The 22,565-nt window shown below is 61.6% G+C and overlaps 3 protein-coding genes across 10 annotated transcripts; 1 reads left to right on the forward strand and 2 right to left on the reverse strand.

The window, feature by feature from the left end:
* Window positions 1–3,794: 3,794 nt before the first annotated feature.
* On the forward strand, window positions 3,795–13,411 carry PKMYT1 (protein kinase, membrane associated tyrosine/threonine 1). 8 transcript variants are annotated; one of them, XM_086691481.1, is made up of 10 exons: window positions 3,806–3,997; window positions 4,300–4,447; window positions 9,036–9,540; window positions 10,348–10,841; window positions 11,504–11,610; window positions 11,725–11,897; window positions 11,983–12,140; window positions 12,353–12,473; window positions 12,971–13,069; window positions 13,153–13,411. In XM_086691481.1, the coding sequence occupies exons 3-10, from the start codon at window positions 9,190–9,192 to the stop codon at window positions 13,171–13,173; spliced, it is 1,524 nt and encodes a 507-aa protein (XP_086547607.1). In that variant the 5' UTR covers window positions 3,806–3,997; window positions 4,300–4,447; window positions 9,036–9,189; the 3' UTR covers window positions 13,174–13,411. The 8 variants fall into 8 exon arrangements, with proteins under 8 accessions (XP_086547608.1, XP_086547607.1, XP_086547603.1 ...); XM_086691482.1 differs by lacking the exon at window positions 4,300–4,447 and having other exon boundaries at window positions 3,795–3,997; XM_086691477.1 differs by lacking the exons at window positions 3,806–3,997; window positions 4,300–4,447 and having other exon boundaries at window positions 8,478–9,540; window positions 12,358–12,473; window positions 12,971–13,057.
* A 2-nt stretch (window positions 13,412–13,413) lies between these two features.
* PAQR4 (progestin and adipoQ receptor family member 4) lies at window positions 13,414–16,915 on the reverse strand. Its single transcript, XM_086691484.1, has 3 exons — window positions 16,409–16,915; window positions 14,829–15,050; window positions 13,414–14,665 (listed from the first exon to the last, which is right to left on the reverse strand). The coding sequence occupies exons 1-3, from the start codon at window positions 16,572–16,574 to the stop codon at window positions 14,232–14,234; spliced, it is 822 nt and encodes a 273-aa protein (XP_086547610.1). The 5' UTR covers window positions 16,575–16,915; the 3' UTR covers window positions 13,414–14,231.
* Window positions 16,916–17,891: 976 nt separating this feature from the next.
* Window positions 17,892–22,353, reverse strand: KREMEN2 (kringle containing transmembrane protein 2). Its single transcript, XM_086691485.1, has 8 exons — window positions 21,865–22,353; window positions 21,448–21,622; window positions 20,340–20,431; window positions 20,115–20,239; window positions 19,763–19,916; window positions 18,897–19,418; window positions 18,728–18,815; window positions 17,892–18,487 (listed from the first exon to the last, which is right to left on the reverse strand). Exons 1-8 carry the CDS (start codon window positions 21,959–21,961, stop codon window positions 18,277–18,279), a joined length of 1,464 nt encoding a protein of 487 aa, XP_086547611.1. The 5' UTR covers window positions 21,962–22,353; the 3' UTR covers window positions 17,892–18,276.
* Between the last annotated feature and the right edge of the window lie 212 nt (window positions 22,354–22,565).

The raw sequence follows: 22,565 nt of genomic DNA on the forward strand, positions 1-22,565 counted from the left end.
CCCCCGCACTGAGATGTGCCTGTACCTCACCTCCCTCTTTGTTCTCCCACCTGCACATGGCCATGCCCCGGCACCCACTTCCCCCCCCCCACACACATAGGGCCCCTCTGTTCCCACTGGGTGCCTGCAGCCCAGTACCCCGGCGCAGCACCCCACACGCCCCCACTCTCCCTGCCTGGTACAGAGGCACAGAGCCATGACCCAGAGTCCTGGGGGCTGGATCTTTTACTGGCTGCCGGGCAGTCTGCGGGGCTCCTTGGGTCCAGTCCTCTATTCTGCTACGCCACACACTGTTGGGCGGGCAGCAGGCCAGGTCACCCCAGACACTGCACCGCTCTCTGTCCTATGCCAGTCTAGGCCCAGGGTGTCTGCTTCAGAGCCCATACAGCTAAGGGCCCCCTACACAGACCCAGACACAAGGCTCTCCCCATAGTGTGCCAGGGAAGCTTGGCCCGGGATGAGGTAGGCACAGACCAGGAGGGGCCGTGCAGGAGGCATAGGCTACTGCCAAAGGGAATGCGGGTACCCACGGCCACTGCCAGGCTGCCTGGGTGCTGGCATGGGCCGGTGGAAAATGCCAGGCAGCCTGGGGCCTTGGGCCAGCTGGAGGCTGCTCAGAGCCAGGGCTGAACCCAGTGGGGCATCCCCTGGCCCCTGCAGTGCTGCCACCCCCACCCCAGCACATCCAGTTCCCTCAGGTCGGGCCAGGCTGGCCTGAGAGCACAAAGACCACTTGGGGACCGAGAGAGCCCCTGATGGAGCCCGGGCCTCGGGTACCCTTCGCTCCTAAGCGTGAGGGGACATGGTGGTCCAGCTTCCAAGCAGAGGAGCGACTTCCAGGGGCCAGGGCAAGGTGACAGCTGGGTGTTGAGAGTGCAAGGCAGAGGTCCAGGAAGTGTGTCGCCCAAAATGGTAAAGCCTGTCGATAGACTCGCAGCCAGCTGCTCAAAGCGGCACCTGCCGGGGTAGGAATTTGTGGAGGACAGCTGGAGGGGAGGGCGGGCGCCTTCTGAACCTGCACCTGTGCTGAAGTCCCCTCAGGTCACCCTCTTGGCCGTGCACCTGACAGCCCTTTAGCCTGGATCCCTGCGTTGGCTGCCTCTAGGGCACTGCCCGGCACCTCTAGGCACTCGCCCGGTGCAAAGCTGACCTCTGTGAACTCCCTCTCCACTCACCTGCCAGTTTATTAAAGCCTATGCCAGCGTGAAGTCGGGCAAACACACAGAAGCGTGCAGAGGACAGAAATGTATGATATGACAAATACCCACAAAACAAACAGCTACTGGGGCGCTTAAGTGGCTTAGTGGGTCGCGTGTCGGAATCTCGATTTTGGCTCATGATCTCACGGCTTGTGGGAGGGAGCCCCTGCGTCGGGGTCTGCGGTGACAGTGTGGACCCTGCTTGGGATTCTCTCTTTTCCCCTGCTAATGCTCTCTCTCTCAAAATAAATAAATAAACTTAAACAAAATTCAGCTAGTGCTGCTGGCACAAAGATCAAGAAACAGAACGTAGCCAGCTCCCCAGAGGCACCCCTCACGATCTCTTCTCCGTTAGGGTAGCCACATTTGCACTTGGGGCCGTCATTTCCCTCCTTCTCTTAAGTCATGGTATTCCTGTTCTGTGGCCCTGCGGGGGCTTCCTAGGTGAGGGGTGACTCTTCCCTGCAAGTCTGGGTGACGGTGCTGTTGCGGCGATGGGACACACGGGGGCGCAGGGTTCAAGCCGGCTCTTACCTGTGTGTGGGTGGGACGCCTGGAATCCAGCGCCTGGGAAGCGGGTTGGGGGGCTTTCTTCTAACGGAGCCCCAGCCAGTTTCTTTGGTCTGGGAACTTGTGGTCCCCGGGCGGGTGTGGGGGCCCGATCCCTCTCTACCAGGAACTTCCTTGTGGCCCGAGCAGCTGCTGTGAAGCCTGTAAAATACTATACAGCTGGCAAAATATTACTGTTGTTATGAAACAGTAAGCTCCTACTGTACGCTTGCTCAGCCTTGTAACTCAAGGCAGTTCACATTCATTTTCTTTTTTTTTTTTTTAAGTTTATTTTTGAGAGAGAGTGAGCAGAGAAGGGGCAGACAGACAGAATCCCAAGCAAGCTCCATACCATCAGCAAGGAGCCAGATACACGGCTCAAACTCACCAACCGTGAGATCATGACCTGAGCCAGAATCCACTCTGAACTGATTGAGCCACCCAGGTGCCCCTCACATTCATTTTCTTATTTAGTGCTCTTGCCCTAGGAGGTAGGAACTAATCTCTCCGCAGGGAAACATCCAGAGACATAAAGCAACTTGCTTATGATGGCACAGCTTTTGAGTGGCAGAGCAGGGTAGAGCCCTCGTTTTCCTTACTTCACCGCCCACGCGCTTAGCGACTATCTGTACTTCATATTATAGTCCTTCCACACAGTGAAATACCCATTGGAAGTATATCTTCGAATTTAAAGAAATATTTATTTTTAGGTCATTGCATATTAGGCTTTCAAGACTGGGCAGCTGGAAGAGGCCCTGGGACCCAGACTCCTGCAGGAGGGGCTGGCAGCTGGAGAGGGGCCTGCCTGCTTCCCCAGGCCTCCTGGGGACAAGCTTGGGGCCTTTAACAAGGATCCAGACTGAGTCACTGGGGCTGTGGCTGCCAGAGATGCAAATTCAAGGGGAGGGTGGGCGGAGGTGGGTGGGGATGCGGCCCCTAGAGACGCTCTAGGCCCAAGGACCTAATCCGGGGGACCAGGCCCTCCTTTGCTGGGCCACACACTGGAGCGTTCGCTGAAGGCACCACAACGGGCTGGGGACTCTAACCTGTTAGAAAACTGGGGGACGGGTGGTCAACAAGTAAACCAATAACTAGAGGAGAGAATTTCAGATAGAAGTTAAGTATAATAATAAGGAAACCAGGTGGGAAAGGAGATGCGACGCGCTGGGGAGCGTTCTTGAGAGGGTGGCCCGGAAGTGACTCCTACCCCCGCCCCCACTGTTAAACGGATAAAAGGTCCCCTCCGTGAAGGCGCACCCCCGAGCCGCGCCAGTGTTAGGGACCAGCGCTTGCTCCGCCGGGGCTCCCTGCTAAGAACTCCAAGGGGATCCCTCCCATGTGAACCTCTAGCTCGGTGCGGGAAGCTTCATCAGCTCAGTTTTTGCAGGTGGCTGATCCGAAGCTCAGAAAGGCCCCGTGGGTCCCCAAGGTCGTTCGGCCAGGAAGGGGCGGAGGTAGGGTGGAGTTGAGCTCAAATCTCAAATCCAAAGAATACTTCGGGCTGCCTCGGAGGTGGCCGAGGCCGGCCTGGTGGGCTTCCCGGGGGGTGGGGACAATGTCCGGCCTCCCGGTGCGGTGCACGACACGCAGGAAGGAGCCAGCGAGCCCAGGGCACCCCACGCGGCTGGGACCCGCAGAGCGCAGGCACTTCCCGTCCCGTCCGGAGTGACCCGCTCCTGAGGCGCCTCTGAGGCCAACTGCAAAGACCGCCTCTTTTATAATATAGAAAACTAAGCCAGCTCAGCGACGGCCGTGGGTGCAGGACTGGGGTCTGGAGCTGTGTCCCCAGCCCGGGACCCGAACGGGACAACTCCACGCCCAGCTCACACCACGCGCCACGCCGCATCAGCGAGATTGCACCGCGTCGCAGCCTCCGCCCTTGTTAGCGCCGAGACGTCGCGCCTGCGCAATGAGAGGGCACGACCTGAGGTGCCGGAGAGGGCACGGGGACGCGCACGCCGGGACGTCGGGGGCGGAGCCTCTGAGCCTGGGAGCCTCTGATGGGCTGCATCGGGGAGGGGCGGGGTAAGAGGCGTTCCTGGGCGGGGCCTCGAGGCCGGTTTGGAATTTTTGGCGCGAGCCGGCTCTGCGCGCGTTCACGGGCCGTTCCCCTCCGAGAGTCCTCCCGCCGGGCGTGGGGAGCCGTCGACTGCAGACCCCCGACCGCCTGACTGCGCCGGGGGCTTCCGCGGCCTCTGCCGATCCGGAATCTGGGACCTCGCTGGGCCGCGCCCCGCCCACCCGTCAAGGTGAGCCCAGACTGGGCCCTGCGGGCCGTCGGCCGGCACTTCCTCCCGGCAGCCCCTGCCCCCTGACAGCCCCTGCCGCGGTCAGCCTCACCCGCTCCCGGTCCCAGCCCCCAGCCTCAACCCCACCGACGGCCCCGCCCCGTCCCGCCGGGTCGGGCCCTGCCCGCGGCGGCCCCACCCACTGCCCCCGCGGTTCCTGGTGACTGCCACCGCCCTCCCGGCCTTCCTCGGTGACTACGCCCTGCCCTCCCCCCCATACCGGTCCCTCCCCGGGAAAAGCCCTACCCACCTTTCATCTGCAGCCCCTCCCCCGAGGCAGCCGGCCTATTCAGCTGTTCGCCAGGCTTTGCCCACGGCCACGGAGGTGAATCGGCTGTGGCCCTGTCCCGGAGGAACTCACAGTCTAGCGCGGCAGACCGTGGTCAGCGATGTGTCCGGCCCAGTGAGCGGGTGAGGCCCCCGAAAGGTCCAGAGGCCACCCAGGCCTGGCCTGGTCAGGGCCACCCGGGATTCTCCCTCCCCTGTCCCATCATCCCCAAAGCTGTGTGGCCAGGCCGGTGGTGCTAGAATGAAATGACATTGGGGTCGCCCGAGAACTGGTTTAAGATACTCCAGGTGTCTGGAGTGGCGCCTGGGTGTCTCAGTCAGTTAAGTGTGTGCCTTTGACTCAACTCACGTCATGATCTCACAGTTCGTGGGTTCGAGTCACCTGTCAGGCTGTGTGTTGCCAGCTGGGAACCTGGAGCTGCTTCGGATTGTGTGTCTCCCTCTCTGCTCCTGCCCTGTTCGTGCTGCTCTGTCTCTCTTTCTCCAAATAATAAACATATTTTTTAATGTTTATTTCGGGGACAGAAGATCTGAAGCGGGCTCTGCGCTGACAGCACAGAGCCTACGTGGGGGCTTGAACTCGTGAACCATGAGGTCATGACCTGAACTGAAGTCAGACCCTTAACGGGCTGAGCCACCCAAGTGCCCCTCCATTAATTTTTTTTTTTATTTAAAAAAAATTTTTTTCAACGTTTTTATTTATTTATGGGACAGACAGAGACAGAGCATGAACGGGGGAGGGGCAGAGAGAGAGGGAGACACAGAATCGGAAACAGGCTCCAGGCTCCGAGCCATCAGCCCAGAGCCTGACGCGGGGCTCGAACTCACGGACCGTGAGATCGTGACCTGGCTGAAGTCGGACGCTTAACCGACTGCGCCACCCAGGCGCCCCAATTTTTTTTTTTTAAATAAAATTTAAAGAATGCAGGTGCCTGGTGTCTCCAAATATGCTAGGACTGGGCCTGGAGGCTGTACTTCTAACCAGCAGGGGGTGCTGACACCCTGGTTCTGCACTTTGAGAAACCCTGAGATGGGAATCCTGACGTGAATACTGGTGGAGGAAGGGTCCCCAGGGGATGTCGGATGGGGGTCCCTCCCCTACCCCTCACTGCCCCAGCGACAGACTCCAGAGGACCGCTCCCTCAGGTGTCTGTTCCCGATTCACTCCCTGCTTCTTTTGATACACTGTGGCTTCCTCTCAAAATTGGACTCCTCCTCTCTTGTTTTCTTGTTTTTGTTTCTATAATAACATTATGGCAACACACAGCCCTCTCTCTCCCAACACACACCCTCAGGACCACTGCACTTTGGGTGTGTTCTTTGAATTACTGCTCAGAGCATTATTATATTTTACTTATCATGTAACAGTTAGCATTTATTGGGGGATTTGGTTTTCTCAAAATTTCTTTAAAAGTTTATTTTGAGAGAGAGCACGTTCGAATGGGGGGGAGGTTGCAGAGACAGGGAGAGAGAGAGAATCCCAAGCAAGCTCTGCACGGTCAGTGCCAAGTCCAATGCGGGGCTCAGCTCAAACCCACAAACCATAAGATCATGACCTGAGCTGACACCAAGAGTCAGAGGCTTAAGCGACTGAGCCACCCAGGCGCCCTATTTAGGTCACCTTTAATTTCTTTAAGCGGCTGAAGGAAGAGTGGATGGAAAGCAAGTATATATGCATAATGTTGGCTACAGCGACCCTCTTATTTGTCACTTCTGGTTCTCTTCATTTGTTCATGCGACTGGAGTTACCATCTGGTGTCACTTTCCAGTCCAATGTAATTTTGTTCCCACCCACCTCTTTTGGGCTCTTATTTATAAGTGTGTTAGGTCTATACGTTCAGTGCCCAGTATACAATTGCATGCTATTGCCCACTTACTTTTTATATCGGCTAAGAGAAGAGATATGTATTTAACCGTCTTTTGTATGACACACCAGTGCTTTGCTTCTTCGTGTCGATTCAGATTACTGTTAGGGATCATGTGCTTTTGGTCTTGAGAACTTCCTTTAGTTTTTTTTACAAAGCAGGTCTGCTAGCAGTGAATTCTTTCTGTTTTTACCTGGGAAATGTCTTTATTTTGCCTTTAGTTTTGGAAGATAGTTTTGTTGGATATGGGATTCTTGGTTGACAGATGTTTCCCCCAACATTTTGTTTTTTTTTTTTATTTTATTTATTTTTTTTTTTAAATTTTTTTTTTCAACGTTTATTTATTTTTGGGACAGAGAGAGACAGAGCATGAACGGGGGAGGGGCAGAGAGAGAGAAGGAGACACAGAATTGGAAACAGGCTCCAGGCTCTGAGCCATCAGCCCAGAGCCCGACGCGGGGCTCGAACTCACAGACCGCGAGATCGTGACCTGGCTGAAGTCGGACGCTTAACCGACTGCGCCACCCAGGCGCCCCATCCCCCAACATTTTGAATAGGCCACACGCTACCTCCTGGCCTTCATTGTTTCTGCTGAGAAGTCAGCAGTTACTCTTAGGGGAGGTTGTAAGCAATGAGGCCTTTTTCTCTTACTGCTTTCAAGACTGCGTCCTTGGTTTTGGTTTTCAGCATTTTAAAACGGTGTGTCTGGGGGCGCCTGGGTGGCGCAGTCGGTTGGGCGTCCGACTTCAGCCAGGTCACGATCTCGCGGTCCGTGAGTTCGGGCCCCGCGTCAAGCTCTGGGCTGATGGCTCAGAGCCTGGAGCCTGTTTCCGGTTCTGTGTCTCCCTCTCTCTCTCTGCCCCTCCCCCGTTCATGCTCTGTCTCTCTGTCCCAGAAATAAATAAACGTTGAAAAAAAAAATTTTAAACGGTGTGTCTGTGTGTGGGCCTCTCCATTCGTCCTCCCTGATGCTCCTGGAGCTCCTTGGCAGTGTTCATGTGTTTTTCTTAGGGCGGAGAGGTTTTTTTGTGAATCACATTGGGGCAGTTTTCATCTATGATGTCTTAGCATATTTTTCTTGCTCCTCCCCTTCTTTCCTCTGCTGCACCTTGTACATACGTTGGTGCACCCAGTGGTGTCCTGCGTTTCCCCGAGGCTCGGTTCCCTTTTCTTCGTTCTTTTTCCTCTCTGTTCTTCAGACTGCATAATCTCTCTTGATCTATCTCCAGGTTCACGAATCATTCTGCCATTTCAAATGTACTGTTGAACCCCTCTGATGAATCTTTTCATTTCAGCTCTTGCACCTTTCAACTCCACAACTTCCCTTTGGTTCTTTCTATAGTTTCTATCTCAGTATCACTGTTCTTCATTTGCTGAAATGTGGTCATCTTGCTTCACTACTCTTCAGCGTGGCTTCCTTTAGTCCTTTGAACATATTTATAGTGGGTACTGTGACGTCTTTGTTAAATCTCACATCCGGTCCCTCTCAGGTACTTTCTTTTGTCTGGTTTTCTCCTGTGTGGGGGTCACATTTTCCTATGGCTGTGGATATCTTGTAAATTTTTTTTTTTTTTTTTTGGAAACTGGACATTTTAGACAATGTTATAGCAACTGGCCTTACTGGCTTCTTCCCCACCTGGAGGATTATGACTCGTTTGCTTGTTTATTTTTTAGCGACTGGCTGGGCCACTGTCGCGATGTCTCTTTCCCCTGCAGCGTGAAGCCTGGGATGCCGCTCCTCAGAGGGCCCAGCCTTGGGCATGTGCATGGTCACCTTTGAGTGACGGTGGTTGTACGCGGGCCTCTCTTTGTCCATCCCCGTCCTTAGCTGCTGGGCTCCACCCATTGTGGGCTGATTGTTCTGTTGTTTTTCTCAGTGCCTAGGGCATTGATTGCTCCGCAGACTGATCTAATTAATTTGGGGCTCCTTTGACAAGGTAGCTTTTGAATTCAGTGTTTGAGGTTTGTTTTGACCCCAGTAAGGCTCTTGTCCCCAGTTCTGTCTGGGAAAGTAGCCGGGCTGTGGGCACTTGTTGCACTAATGGAGGTACCAAGCTTCCTCCTATTTGCTTACCATCAAAACCTCCAGAGTCTTTGAGAGTGTCTTTAGGCTTGAACTTCCCACACATCGTTTCAAATAGCGTGTGTGTGTGTGTGTGTGTGTGTGTGTGTGTGTGTGTGTGTGTGTATTTTTTAGGGAGAGCTTCAGAATTTCTCTTCGATTGCTTGCTTGTCTGTAGACTGAATCCCTGGGCCAGAGCTCTGGAGCTAAGGGCAGCGACACAGGTGCCTGTCTGAGTGACACTGCTGCCTCAGGGTGGGAACAGCAGCCTCCGGCCTTCTCGGCCTGCCTTTCCCTGTGGGGGAACCTCCTGCTGGGGTTTGAGTGGCTGGGCCCCAGTGTCCCTAGCCCTCCTGCCAGATAGGGCTTTTGCCCCGCTGCGCTCACCTGGAACTTGGGCCTCCCTCCGTGGCTGCAGGTGGTGGAGGTCTACTGAGTGAGTGCTGGCCCCACAGCTGTGAGAACGAAGACAGGAGACAAACTTGGATTTCAGATCTTTGTTTTCACTTTTGAATTAGAGATAAGGGATGGTGGGCCTGCATTAATATTTCCACCTTACGATTTTGGAAGAGGGTGCATATCCTAAGGCCAAACAGCTGGTTGTGATGAGGCAGGGGTATACTTGTGGGGTCCCTGGTCCAGAACCCTTCTCAGCCAACCTGTGCTGGACTGCGCAGTCTCCAGGACATGGCCTTGGGGTTTGTGGTTTATGCTTCTCTGGCCTCCCAGGTACAGATGACTGCACGCAGGCCTATGTATACTTGTCCTCTGCCTCTCCCTGCAGGTGCTCGTCCCTGTGGCCTCCATGTTTAAAGCGGAACGTGTGTGCAGAGTGGACGCACCTCTCTTCCGGAGCCTCTTTGGGGCCACGAGACCAGGCACTGTTTGAGCGGACACACCGCTCTGTCCTGTGCACCTCAGGGCCTCCTGTGCTGGCCATGCCTGTGCCCACAGAGGGCGCCCCTCCGCCCCTGAGTGGCACCCCCGTTCCAGTCCCAGCCTACTTCCGCCACGCAGAACCTGGCTTCTCCCTCAAGAGGCCTGGAGGGCTCAGTCGGAGCCTCCCGCCCCGGCCCCCTGCCAAGGGCAGCGTCCCCATCAGCCGCCTCTTCCCTCCTCGGACCCCGGGCTGGCACCAGCCCCAGCCCCGGAGGGTGACATTCCAAGGCAAAGCCTCTGAGACCCTTCAGAGCCCCTCCTATGACCCGAGCCGGCCAGAGTCCTTCTTCCAACAGAGTTTCCAGAGGCTTGGCCGCTTGGGCCACGGCTCCTATGGAGAGGTCTTCAAGGTGAGTGGGGTGACAATTCCTCAGGCCTGCTACTGCCACCAACTCCCCCCCCCCCCGCCTAGAGGGGACGGTGTCCTGGGCAGCCCACTCCCCTTTTCTCCCCTGAGAGCCTGCTTCTCCTGGGCTGATTTGGCTGCTTTCTCCTTCCCCCTACTTAGGCCCTCCACGCCCCCCAGTAACACTCCCCCCTTGTGCAGAGCCTGGCACGCCTCACGGTGGCTCCTGGCTGCCTCTTTCTCCTGCCCCAGGGCAGCCTCCTCTGCGTGGCGCACACCCCACACCCCGTCACCTCTCAGGCCAGCAGGTGCTCCCGCTATACCCTTCATACCAGCTTTTTATTTCTCCTTAAAACATATTTCCCCTTTATATTTCCTCTACAATGGTAATCTTCCTTTCGTAAGTACTACCTGGAGACGATTTTGTTGTTAAAAAGCACAAGTAATGTGGCCCCTAGCCTGGTTCTTCCTGGAGGAAACCACTGTGCTTCTCGGGTGGGTGTCCTTCCTTCCAGATCTTTTTCTCTACGTCTCCACAGAGTTGACCAGATACGGACAGACTCTTTTTGTCTTCTGCACAGTGGGTCGTGCTGGCCACGTGTTCGTGTAGCCAGATTTTTCCACGTAGCCTCGTGCCCCGAGGCCCTTTTGGGTCAATACGTAGAGCTCTCAGAGTGGCCCGTCCAGCTTTGCTGCTGCACACGTGGGCTCTGAGGCGGACGCCGTGCTCCACCTTCCATGTGTGTGAAATCCCAACAGGGTCTGCCACACCGGCCTCCTGTCCCACTCGTGGGTGCCACCTCCCTTCCAGGTGCGCTCTAAGGAAGACGGCCGGCTCTATGCAGTGAAGCGCTCCATGTCGCCCTTCCGGGGCCCTAAGGACCGGGCCCGCAAGCTGGCCGAGGTCGGCGGCCACGAGAAGGTGGGGCAACACCCGCGCTGTGTGCGGCTGGAGCAAGCCTGGGAGGAGGGCGGCATCCTGTACCTGCAGACGGAGCTGTGTGGGCCCAGCCTGCAACAGCACTGCGAGGCCTGGGGCACCGGCCTGCCCGAGGCCCAGGTCTGGGGCTACCTGCGGGATACCCTGCTTGCCCTGGCTCACCTGCACGGCCAAGGCCTGGTCCACCTTGACGTCAAGCCCGCCAACATCTTCCTGGGGCCCCGGGGCCGCTGCAAGCTGGGTGACTTTGGGCTGCTGGTAGAGCTGGGCGCATCTGGAACTGGTGAGGCCCAGGAGGGAGACCCCCGCTACATGGCCCCTGAGCTGCTACGGGGCTCCTATGGGACAGCGGCGGACGTGTTCAGGTGAGGGCCGGGAGGCGGGAGGCTCTTGGCGGGGTTGGGGGGCGGGGGATGTGCAGTCGGCCGAGGGAGGGAAACGCCACCCTAGCCCCAAGTCAGGAAGACCCGGCCTCGGGCCGGGACGTCCCGCCCGGAGGGGGTGGAGGCCCGTCCCGCACTTGAGGGGTTCTGCAGAGACAGACTCTGGGCGGCGGACCCTCTGGCCACTCTACATGGATCCCCCGTTTCCTCACCTCCCCCTCACAGCAGGGACAATTGCTCCATTTACAGGGGACGGACACAGTGGGGCCGGAGGACTGGCACAGAGTCCACTTAGCAAGTGGGGAAGCTAGGGCTGGCCCGGGCAGTGGGTTCCGTCGTCCAGGGGGGTGACCGCCGCTCTGCCTCTAACGGCCGTATCCAGCCTTGGCAGCAGAACGATGGTAGTGACGTCAGCACCCGCAGTGCCCGTCCAGTGACGGGTGCCAGCAGGACTCACCAGGTGGTGAGGGGGCTCCGTAATACGGGCCTTTTCGGGACCCCCAGCCCCTCCCTCCCCACTTCCCCGGCTCGTGGTGGAAGACAGCAGCCCTTCTCCACCCTCTTCTTGGGCAGCCTGGAGCTCTGGGGTCTGGGCCCCAGGGCCAACCCTGCCCCTCTTCTGTCACTGCCCCCACCCTTCCCAGTCTGGGCCTCACCATCCTGGAAGTGGCATGCAACATGGAGCTGCCCCATGGCGGGGAGGGCTGGCAGCAGCTGCGCCAGGGCTATCTGCCCCCGGAGTTCACTGCTGGTAAGTGGAGGGCAAGGACGGGAAGGAACGTGCGGCCCCAGGGAGGCCGGGCTCACGTCTGGGGCCCCTGGGCTCAGAGCTGTCACCCCTGACACGGCCCCGCCCTGTGCACAGGCCTGTCTTCTGAGCTGCGTTCTGTCCTCACCATGATGCTGGAGCCTGACCCCAAGCTGCGGGCCACAGCCGAGTCCCTGCTGGCCCTGCCCATGCTCAGGCAGCCTCAGCCTTGGAACGTTCTGTGGTATATGGCCGCCGAGGCCCTCAGTCGAGGGTGGGCCCTGTGGCAGGTAAGGTGGGTGGCCGTGACAGGGTGCCCAGCCGTGCTCCCCGGCCCCAGGGCCTGCCCTGCCTCCCTGGTCCCTGTCCCCTCAGGCCCTGCTTGCCCTGCTGTGCTGGCTCTGGCACGGGCTGGCTCACCCCGCCAGATGGCTGCAGCCCCAGAGCCCACCAGCCACCCCGCCCGGCTCGCCACCCTGCAGCCTCCTCCTGGACAGCAGCCTCTCCAGCAACTGGGATGACGACAGCATAGGGTGGGTGAGAGCTGAGGACGCCGGGGGTGGGGGAAAGGGGCAGTCAGCATGGCCAGGCCGCAGCCCCGTGAGGATTCGTGGTGAACAGGACCCCTCCCCCAAGCCTGCCCCCCGCCCACCCCCCCCACCCCCCGCCATCATACCCTGGGAAGGGAGCCAAGGCCAGTGGGGGTGCGGCCTGGCCCAGCTTGAATGCGGCGGTCTCCTCCAAGCTCAGTGCAGGGACCACGCAGAGCAGAACAGAACCGGCAACCTCACGCCTGGGGCGCTGCCTCACGAGGGAGCAGCGCGAGGGCCACGGCCGCCGCCACGGTAGGGCTGCGGTGCCCACAGGTGAGGTGCTGTCCGTCCTCTCCGGGAACACAGTCCCCAGAGCCTGGGGAGCCCGAGCCCCGGGAAATTCCTTGGTCCTAGGTACCTGGCGGCCAAGTGAGAGGCTGTAATTAAGAAACCGCTTGGGGCACAGTCCTCAGGAGGAATCACGCCATTAACCCCTTTTTAAGGAAATGTCACCCATCGCCATGGGGACGCTTTATAGCAGACACGAGGTACCAGATAGGCTTCCTTTGTCAGAAGTTCATTTGTCAGCCAGCTGTCAAAACCCACATGTTCTAAAAAGGAACAGAGGTGGCCTTTGAGTGGTCAGATGGCCTTTAAAAGTTGTGAAAGTGCTTTTTTCAAAGGGCACCATGCTCTCACTGCTCCCGACTGGGGCCCCTGCCCGTGTCAGGAGCCTGGGGTCTGCACAGGGCAAGGGTTGACCTTGCTGTGGCCCCCTCCCCATGCACTCCCTACCCCCGACACCTTACTTGTCTGGCCCACCTGTGCAGGCTCTCGCTCTCTCCAGAGGCTGTCCTGGCCAGGGCTGTCGGGAACACCTCCACCCCCCACAGTGGCTCCCCTGCCCCCCGGAGCAGGTACACACTGAGGTGAGCAGGCCCAGAGTCCAGCGGGTGGGAGGTGGTGGCTTTCAGAACCTGAGTGTCATTTGTCTCTCTTCCCCCCACCCCAGGGAGGCCCTGGACCTAAGTGACATTGACTCTGAGCCCCCTCGGGGCTCCTTCCCCTCCTTGGAACCTCGGAACCTCCTCAGCCTGTTTGAGGACTCACTGGGCCCAGCGTGAGCCCACAGGCCAGCCTTGGTGTTTTTAACCTTTTAGCCACCACCCCCTCCCCATTCCTCCTGGAGGCTGGGGTCCCTCTGGCAACTCCAGGGGTTCCTTCTGCCTGCCATGTCTAATAAAAGGTATTTGAATCTTGGGAGCACCCAAGCTTGCTTGTGTGGCAACGGCTCTTGCTGCCCCATTTATTGATGCTGCCCTGGGATGGGCCGTGGCTGAGCCCTGATGCAGGGCCCCAGGCCAGCACACTGGAGCTAGGAGCATGCTCTGTGTGGAGCAGAGACTGCCTGAGCAGGCACGTCCCCAGCGTGTTGATCGAGCCATCAGAGTATGGCAGTCAGGGTGGAGGGTGGGCCCTCAGCCCACTCAGGTCGTCATGTCTCTGTGCTCGGATGCAGCAGCTGCAGCCCCCCTCCTACCCCTTGGTCCTGGGATAAGAGGCTGCTCTTGTGGTCCAAACCCCTCACTCCACAGTCTCTGGACAGAAAGAAGGCGAAGGTGAGCCTCAGGCTGCTGGGAGGGCTGGCAAGCAGAGCAGACACAGGTCAGGAAATAGGGCTGAGGGCCAGGCAAGGCACCCATGAGGTACCTTATGTGTGGGGCAGGGTGGAATGACAGCTCCGGGCCGGTAGAATTCTGTCACAGCAAGACGTGACCCCAGAGTCCCTCTGGCCATACCCTCATAGGTCACAGAAGATAAACTGAGGTCCAGGAAGGAAAGGTTTCCTTCTAGCCTCCACAGTACCCTGAAGGAAGGCAAGGAGGGGAAGCTGAGCTCCGAGGTGTGGGTAGAAGAGGCTGGTCCTCGTCCACAGGGAAGAACGGACAAACAGATGAGGCTCCCAGCTGGCAAGTCCCGTTTGCTGGAAGCATCCGGGGAGTCAGCCCCTTGCACACCAGCAGAAGGAGCGAAGCATACTCTTGGTCCTAGAAGACCGTAGAGAGGCCGGCGTAGTGGGCGCCAGGTGGCTCAGTCCGGGGGGCAGGCGTGGCGGGCGGCCCAGAGCAGGTCGGGCACGACGCCCGCGTGCAGCTGGAGGATGGAGCCCACGCTGAGCAGGTGCATGATCTGGTGCGAGTTGCCCCAGTAATCAAAGCGGCCGGGTCCCCAGCGCTCCGGCAGGCGGGCCACGTTCACCAGCCCCCCGAGCAGTGCCAGTGCGTCCATACGCAGGTAGCAGGGCAGGGAGCCCGGAGCCCCAGAGCCCAGCCCCACTCCTCGGGCCCCGAACACCAGGAGGCGGGCGGCAGCCTGCCAACCGAAGGCGCGGAGCCGGGCGCCGGTGGAGGGAGCGGTGAGGGCCCGCCAGCCAGCCACGCCCGACAGCACGGTGTAGCCCACCAGGGCGGCTGGGCGCAGCCAGGGCCTACAGGCCAGGGTGCAGTGGATGATGGGCAGAGCCCCTGCACGGAGGAGAGATACAGGAGAAGGCATGTCAGTCCGGGGGACTGCCTGCCCTTTCCACCCAGGGCTCCCGTGAGTGTCCCCTGCCTCTTCCCCCCCCCTCCCCCCCCCCCCGCCCCGGCGCCCATCCTTCAAGCCTACCCGCCCCGTCCTTTAGCTCACCCAGGGTGTTGACAAGGCAGACCCCACACATATCCAGGGCAAGGAGCCGAGTATACACAGGGCTGCCCCCTTGGTGGCACATGAAGAGATGATAGAGCACAGAGCCTGTGGGCGGGGCCAGGCAGGCCACACAGTGTGTGCCCCACAGCCAGCCATCCTTGCCCAGCTGCCCCCAAGGCATGGTCATCGGCAGCAGTACCAGGAAGCCTAGGAGGGCCAGCCCTGGGAGAGGGAGACAATGATCCATCACACAGCTTCAGCCAGAGGACAGGTCCTGTCCTCAGGGAGTCTGCAGTCTAGAGATAACACAAGGGATGAGGCAAAACAGATCTTGACAATGCCGTTAGCACACTATCTGACAGAGGCAGGCCCCGCGCCTTCAGTGACTTCAGTGACTTGGCAGAGCTCTCAAGACGCCGGGGGAGTAGACACCATTATCCAGTCCACACTTCCAGGTGAAGAAACCGAGTAACTGCCCCAGGTGACCCCGGCAAGGAAGGGGTGGGAGCAGAATAGAACCTGGGCACTCTTAACTCCAAGTTGCTCTCACCCCTAGGCCACATTACCTCCCCAGAGAGCAGGAGCCCCAGTCCCCTAAACTCTGTTGTGTTGGCAGAACCCAGAAGGAGGCATGGCCTCAAGCGGAATTCTAAATAGAACATGTGGGCAATGGTACCAGATCCCAGGGCCACTTAGCTTGCTTCTCTCAACCCCTGTGTCTTCTCTGTAAGTGACCAAACGAGGAGGCTTTGGGCCTTTCTGTCTTCCGGAAAGAAGCAAAGCCAGGCAGGGGAGAGGGGCTGAGAGGAGCTTGTGCCAGCTCCCCAGGCAGCGCTGCCTGCACTCCATTTCCCTCAGTCCCAACCAGGGTGATTCCTACACCCTTCCCTAGACACTCTGGCATCGCCCTCACAGGGTCAAAGACTGGCACAGCGGACTGGGGCTGTGGCTGCACGCTCGGCAAGGTCTGGCCAGGCCACAGTCCCCCCGTAAGGCAGGCACCCAGGTTGGGCCCAGCCTGTTCGGGGCCCCTCTCCTGGCCGGGGCAGCCCAAGGACGGGCAGGGCTGTGTCAGCAGAGCAGGGCCGCGGAGGAGGGGCCCCGAGCCTGGGGGGGGGGGGGTGGAGGAAGGAAGGAGCCGCCACCAGGCGGAGCCCCGTGTGGCTGGGCTGCTCCGGGCCGAGGGTGGCAGGGCAAATGGGTGGGGAGGGGCTGGGGCCTGGTTTCTTTTCCTCTCCTAATCGAAGTCAACACCCCATCTCCTGGACCAGTGCTGGCGGGGGAGGTGCCCCAGACACAGGGATTATGAAGGGGGTCGGACACCAGACTCCTCCCCGGGGCTCAGAGGGATTAAGCGGACTTGGTCCCCTATGCTGCTTCCTTCGCCTGCCCGGGGGCCCCCGCCCGGGGAGCGGAAGGACAGTTCCCTCTGGGACAATGGCAGCTTTGTCACCACGGCTCCTGGCCGTGCCAGGGCCCAGGCAGACCGGGACCTGAGCACTGGGGCGCTCCTCGGCCTTCCGGCCCCGGCCCGGCGCGGGCAGGGCTACCGCGGGTGTGGGATGCGGGGCGCGACTCACCGTGCGTGTAGATGTTGCCCAGCTCGTTGTGCAAGTAGAAGAGGCTGCGTAGACAGCCCGAGCCGCTGCTGGCCGGCCGGTAGCCCGTCAGCACGAACTTGTTGAACTGCAGGTGCGGTGGCGAGCTGGCCCAGTCCAGCAGGCGCGGCCCGGCCAGGAACGCCATGGCCCGGCCCGGCGCGGGCGGCCCGCGCTCCTCCCGGCCCCCGGCTTCCTCAGTGCTGCCACAGCGCGCCGAGACTCATCCCGGTGCCCGCCCGCCGCCCAGCGCTGCGTCCGCGCACGCGCCGGGCGGGGGTCCCGGCCCGCGCCCCTCCCGCGCCGCGCACGCGCGGGCCCGGCGCCCCCACGCTGGGGCAGAGGCTGGGGACGCGCGGGGCGCCGGGCGCAGTGAGACCGGTCCCGCTGGGGAAGGCGCGCCGCAGGGACAGCTCGCGGAGGCGGCAGCGGTCAGTCGTCCCTTCGCAGCCGGGAGGACGGGCGCGGCCGGACGCTGGTGGGGACGCCAGGCTCCGCCCCAGCAGCTCGCCCCCGCCATCCCGCCGGCGTTTCGCGCGCGGTACTCGTGACGTCGACGCTGCGAGGGCCAATGGGCGAGGCTGGCGGGGAAGCCCCACCCACGCCCGCCCAGACTTTAGCGTGATTACCATAATATATGCGCTCCCAGCCTCATTTGCATGGGGTAGCTGTGGGCTTGGGATCCGACGTTCTGGGTCCCAGTGGCTCTGCTGGAGTGACCCCGGCGCCTAGAGTCTGCCGTACGCGCCCGGGCTTTCTGCGCGACCCCCTAGGTCGACGCACCCTTGGGCACTCACCCTCGTCGCCACCAAGCCCCACCCCTCACCCGGGCTCTGTCCAAGGTGCTGGCGGTCCCGGACCTTCGGACCAGTCAGGTCTAGAGCCTGCGCGTCCCCACTCCAGCCAGGGGGGTGATCTCCGCCGGCCAGACTCGGCCAGAGCGCAGCAAGCCACGCTGAGTGGCCAGGCCTCACACGTGTGTCTGACGCGCCGAGCGCCCTCGGGCGATGCCCTGCCCTTCAGGCCGGGCTTCTTGTAGCCTGAGCTCGGTCAAACTCTCCCTGTTATCGCCCACTGCGAGGCACTTCGGTTCCACCCAGAAAAGACAGGAAACGTAGGGGAAGATAGGGCAGGAGGTCACGGGAGAAAGGTCCGTCCCTGCCCGAGTTCATTCTAAGGCGGGTCCAGGAATGCATCCCTTTTCCGGCTTAACCCCGCCCACAACCGCTTCCTCCTCCCCCTCCTCCTCCTCCTCCTCCCCCTCCTCCTCCCCCTCCTCCTCCTCCTCCCCTTCTCCATGACCCCGTCCACCCATCCTTCCGCCTCCGCCGTTCCTCGGTCCTAAACTTTCCCGGCAGCTCCAAAGCACTCTAGGCTTGGACCGACCTTACTTTGTACGGATACACCCAACTTTGGCTCATTAACATAACTCTTCTTGTCACGCAAGAACTTGCAGAGAGCCCTGTACCAAAATAGGTCCTTTATTCAGAATCTATGGCTGGCCTTTTGACTACTTTTCTTGACCTCTCACATTTCACTTAGGGCAGCAGTCCAGAACCACCCCAAGAAGTTCTAAAAGCAACCTGAGGTCAGAGACCCCGGTATTAAGGTTTATGAGGGAGGGGAGCCAGATTCCTCTTGCCCTTTGGCCTCAACCATCTGGACCTTCGAGGGTCAGACCAAGTTCTCAGTAATAGCACCAGAGGCTTCTTGTCCAATGTCTGGCCTCCAGGAGATGATCAGAGACCGAGCTGTCCTTACAGGGGCGGAAGGTCAACGTAGAGTGCGGCATGGAGTCTGAGATGTCCATTCCACTGGCAGAGGGTCCAGTGGACCCTAGGGATCCCGAGTCAGAGAGCAGAGATGAGCGAACGCAGGGAACTCTGGCTGGAGGCGCTCAGGGGCCGGTAACTCGCGGCTAGAACCTCAGCCTGAGGGTCCCCAGGGGGACAGGGCAGGGCCACCCCTCGAGGCCGGCGGTACCACACAGCCCAACTTCTCCCGGGGCCCCGGGAAGGCCCCAACGCGGGGGGCCCTTTCCCCGGAGCCAGTAGACAGCTCCTAGAGAGGGAGCAGATGTCAGCTGAACCCCCAACCAATCTTACCTCCAGCGTCCCGCTCCGCCTGCCATCCCGCGCGCGATTCCCTGTGTGGACGCAAGCCCTTGTCCCTCAAGAACCCGGGATTGCCTCCCAGCCGCGTTCCCCTTGAAAGCCCCAGCTTCCCACCAGGGCCCCCTGGGCACCGAGGCGTCAGGCGCCCAGCTGCGTCCGCCCTCAGGCCCTGCCCCAGCGGGCGCACCGTCGGCGCAGCAGGCGCAGCAGCGACAGCAGCAGCAGCAGCAGCAGCAGCAGCACTGAGACGGCCGTCACTGTCGAGAAGACCCGGGCTGCGGGCACACGGTGCCGTGAGGCAGGGTTTGGGAGGAGCTGCTCCCCAAACTGCCTCCCGCCACGCATGCCCGCCTCACCCCCCGTCGCGGCCTCCGGAGGCCCAGGCCGGGGGCTGCAGCTCACGTTGGCCCAGTCAGGGGACGCTGCGGGGGTCTGGGCCGAGCCCTGGGGCGCGCGGTCTTCGGCAGCGTCCTGCAGCCCTGCGGAGAGAAGTGTGAGGCAGGGTGGCGGGGCAGCGGGCGCAGGGCGACGAGGCGGGCTCTCACCGCGGTAGGTGAGCGCGAAGCCCTGCGCGTGGCCGCGCGCGTCGCTGCGGAAGGAGAGCAGCAGCGCGGCGGCGCGCAGGCGCAGGGGCCCGGGCGGCGGCGGGCGGGCGCCGTCGAAGGCGCGGAGCAGGCTGCCCGAGGCGGCGTCCCGCAGCTCCAGCCGGTCGCGCGGGTCGGCCAGCTCGAAGAGGCGGAAGGTGAGCTCCAGCGCGGCGCCCGGCGGGCTCAGCGCCCAGCTGCAGTTCCGGTCCGGCCCGTATTCGTCCGGGAAGTCCGGGGAGTAGATGACGCCCTGCGGAGCCGTCCAGTTCCCCTGGCAGGAGCCCACGGACGCTGTGGGCGGGGCCGGTGGTCAGGACCCCGAGGCCCGCGGACTCTTCCGTCACGGGGCGGGCCGCCTGCCCCTCCCCGCTGGGCCGCGACCCCAGACCCGCCCCACCGCCCCCTCGAGCCGGGTCCTACTCCTTCCGCGAACCGCGAATCCCCTCCTCACGCCCCGCCCCCAGCTCCACGCCCCGCCCCTGACCCCCCAGGTGCGGGGCGGGCCCTCCACCCCACTCCCCTTCTCGGGCCCCACCCCCAGCGTACGGCTTCCCCCCACCCAGATTCCACCCCCTACCGGGGCGTGGCACCCCGAGACCCACCCAGACCCTCTCCCCTCACCGCCCACTCCTCACCTTCGTAGATGCCCAGACGCCCATCGCCGCCGCACAGCTGGCCCGGGTGGCCGAAGCAAATCTGGTCGCAGTCGGTAGCTGGGGCCGGGCGTCCCCGGTCCAGGTCGCTCTCAGAGCCACAGAAGCAGGCGTAGCCAGCCTCCACGCCCGCCAGCTGGGGGCACAGACTGGGGGTGACCCAAGAGGCAGGGGTTGGGGTAGGGGTGGGTTCTAGGGTCAGGGTCATAAGTGGGAATCGGGCAGAGACTCCAAAATCAGCGTCAGGGTTTGACGTCAGAGTGGGAGTTGATTTGGGTCCTGAGGTCTAGGTCAGGGGTCGCTGTTCTGAGCCGGAGGGGGGAGGGGGCAGTACCTGGTAGCCCTTCATGCGGCAGAAGCGAAGGCACACCTGGACCGTGAGCTTCGTTGAGGTCCCGCTGGGGCCGCTGAGGGCCGGGGGTGCCCCCGAATCCACGAAGCAGCCCAGGTACCCGGGCACTGAGGGGGCAGCAGAGTCCGGCTTTGTCCGGTGCCTCCAAAAGAGAACTCTACCCAGGCAGCCCAGCCTTCCCACCCTTGTCCAGCCCGGCCCACTCACTGTGACACGTGGGGATGTCGCAGTAGCGCCAATAGATGCCCTCCTCTGTCTCGGCTACGTAGCACCACGGCTGCACGTCACCGTCGGGGTTCCTGCCGGTGGGGGAGAAGTCGTCTGGATCCACCCCAAGGGCTGCAAGCCCCAGGCCCCACCCCACAGCCTTTCCGCAGAATGGCCACCGTGTGTGTTAGATCTGGTTTGTGTGTTCCTCTCCGTTGTCACTGTCACACAGATTCTGGTTTGTCCCACCTGTTTGTGGCTGTCGACTCCGGAGGGGATGGTGGGAAGTCCTTAAGGGGCACCTGGGTGGGGTGGCTCAGTCGGTTAAGGGACCGATCTTTGGTTTCAGCTCAGGTCATGATACAGTTTTTGAGTCCGAACCCCAAGTGGGGCTCTGTGCTCATAGCGTGCAGCCTGCTTAGGATTCTGGCTCCCTCTCGCTCTTCCCTTCCCCTGCTCGCTCTCTCTCTCTCAAACAAATAAATTAACTCAGAAACTATTTTTTTAAAGGAGGGGCGCTGAGGGCATATTTTGGGCTTCAGATGTTGCTAAGACGTGACCTTATACATGAGGACTTTGAAGCCACCTGCAGTGTTCGTCCCCAACCCTGCCTTGGGCCTCGGCCACCTCCCTTGGCTTGCAACCCTGCTTTAAAGCAAAAGTGGTGAGCCCTGAGCTTTGTGGTGTCCTCTCGCTCCGCTGGGTCCCTGCAGCTCCAGACAGCAGTTGTGGCTCTGAGGCCGCCCCCCCCCCCCCAATCCCTCTGTCACCAAGAGTAGAAGTTGTACCGCAGGGGCTGGACCCTCCACCCCAGGGCTCGCCCTCTGACTGGGTCCCGCCTACACAGGCTCCTTGAATGCCCAGGCCTGACCCTAGGCTCTGCAGCGTTTGGGCACCTAAATGTCCCGAAAATGTCCTGAGCGGCCAGCCCCGCCCCCAGAACGGGCTAGTCCTGGTCCCTCGCCTAGGCTCTGCTCCCAGGCCCTCGGGGTGGCCCTCGCATCCGCCCAGCCAAGACCTCCCTCCCACCCACACCGAGGCCCTGCCCGGGGCGGACGCCTGCAATAGTGCGCCCAGTCCCGGGCCCAGCGCAGGCCCCGCCCCTCACCGGCAGAAGTTGTGCGGGCCCAGCCCCCACCGGCCCTGGGGGTCGCTGGCGCTGCTGTAGCTGTGCTGCTGCGTCTGGTCCCAGAAGAGGCACGGGCGGCCGGCCCCGCGCGGACCCGTGCGGTTCTGGTGGCCGCGGTAGTCGGCGCCATTCACCTGGAAGCACTCGGACAGGCCTGCGCGGCGACCGCGGGGGTTGGGGAGGTCCCGACCTTCTCCCGCATTTTCAACGCCCCCCCCCCCCCAACTCTAACTCCCGCCCGGCTCCCCCGTCCGCGCCCCCGGCGCCTGCGTGGCCCCGGGGCTCAGCTCCTCCCGCCACCTGCTCTGCCCCCTCCTCCGCTTCGGGACCGGCTCCTAGGCACGGAGGCAGAGGAGAGACCGGTGACCACGGTCCAGTCGCGGGGGCGGGACTCACCTGGGCTGTGCAGGCTCCCCGCAGAGGCCCCGCGGGGCGGCAGCGGCGGGAGGAAGAGCAGGAGAAGCAGGAGGCCCTGCGGGGCCCGTGTCTCCATCGCCCCCAGCCCAAGAGAGGTTGCCCTGGCCCGCACACGGCCCACGCCACCCCCGGGGTCGCTCCGGGGTCTTCCAGGCGACCTGGGGGGCGTTGTCCTCTGACAGCCTGTTCGCGCCCCGCTCTGGGCGGCGCTCTCCGTCTGGAGCGGTGAACTCTCTCTCGCGAGTATTTGCCTCCAGGGTTTCTGCCCCAGGAGGCGTCTCTTTGCCCCCGTGTCCCCTCTGGCTGTCCCCGGGGTTCTCTGGCCAGGGGCGGTCTCCGTCACTGCCTCTTAGTGCTGGGGCGGCGGGTGGGGGTGGGGGGCTTGCCCTCGCGTCCACACCCGCCCTCTCCCGCGGCGCCCTGCTCTCCCTCGCTCAGGTCTCTAACGCACTGGCTCCTGCCCCCTCGCGTCCCTCTGTGGGTCCCTCCCCTTGGGTCCCTCCCTCCCCACCCCATCCCCCCGAGGCCGGGAAGCCCCGCCCGAGACTGGAGCGGAGGCAGCAGGTCCAGACGCCTCCTACGCCACCCCCCCCCCCCCAACTCCCAACACACTGCCCCGGGACCCTCGGTGTCCCAGCACGCTTCTCCTCTCCCCTCCCCCTCTCAAAGTCCGTGCAGGT

This window comes from Puma concolor, chromosome E3, assembly GCF_028749965.1.
Source record: "Puma concolor isolate L17-30 chromosome E3, mPumCon1.1.hap2, whole genome shotgun sequence".
Lineage (NCBI taxonomy): Eukaryota > Metazoa > Chordata > Mammalia > Carnivora > Felidae > Puma > Puma concolor.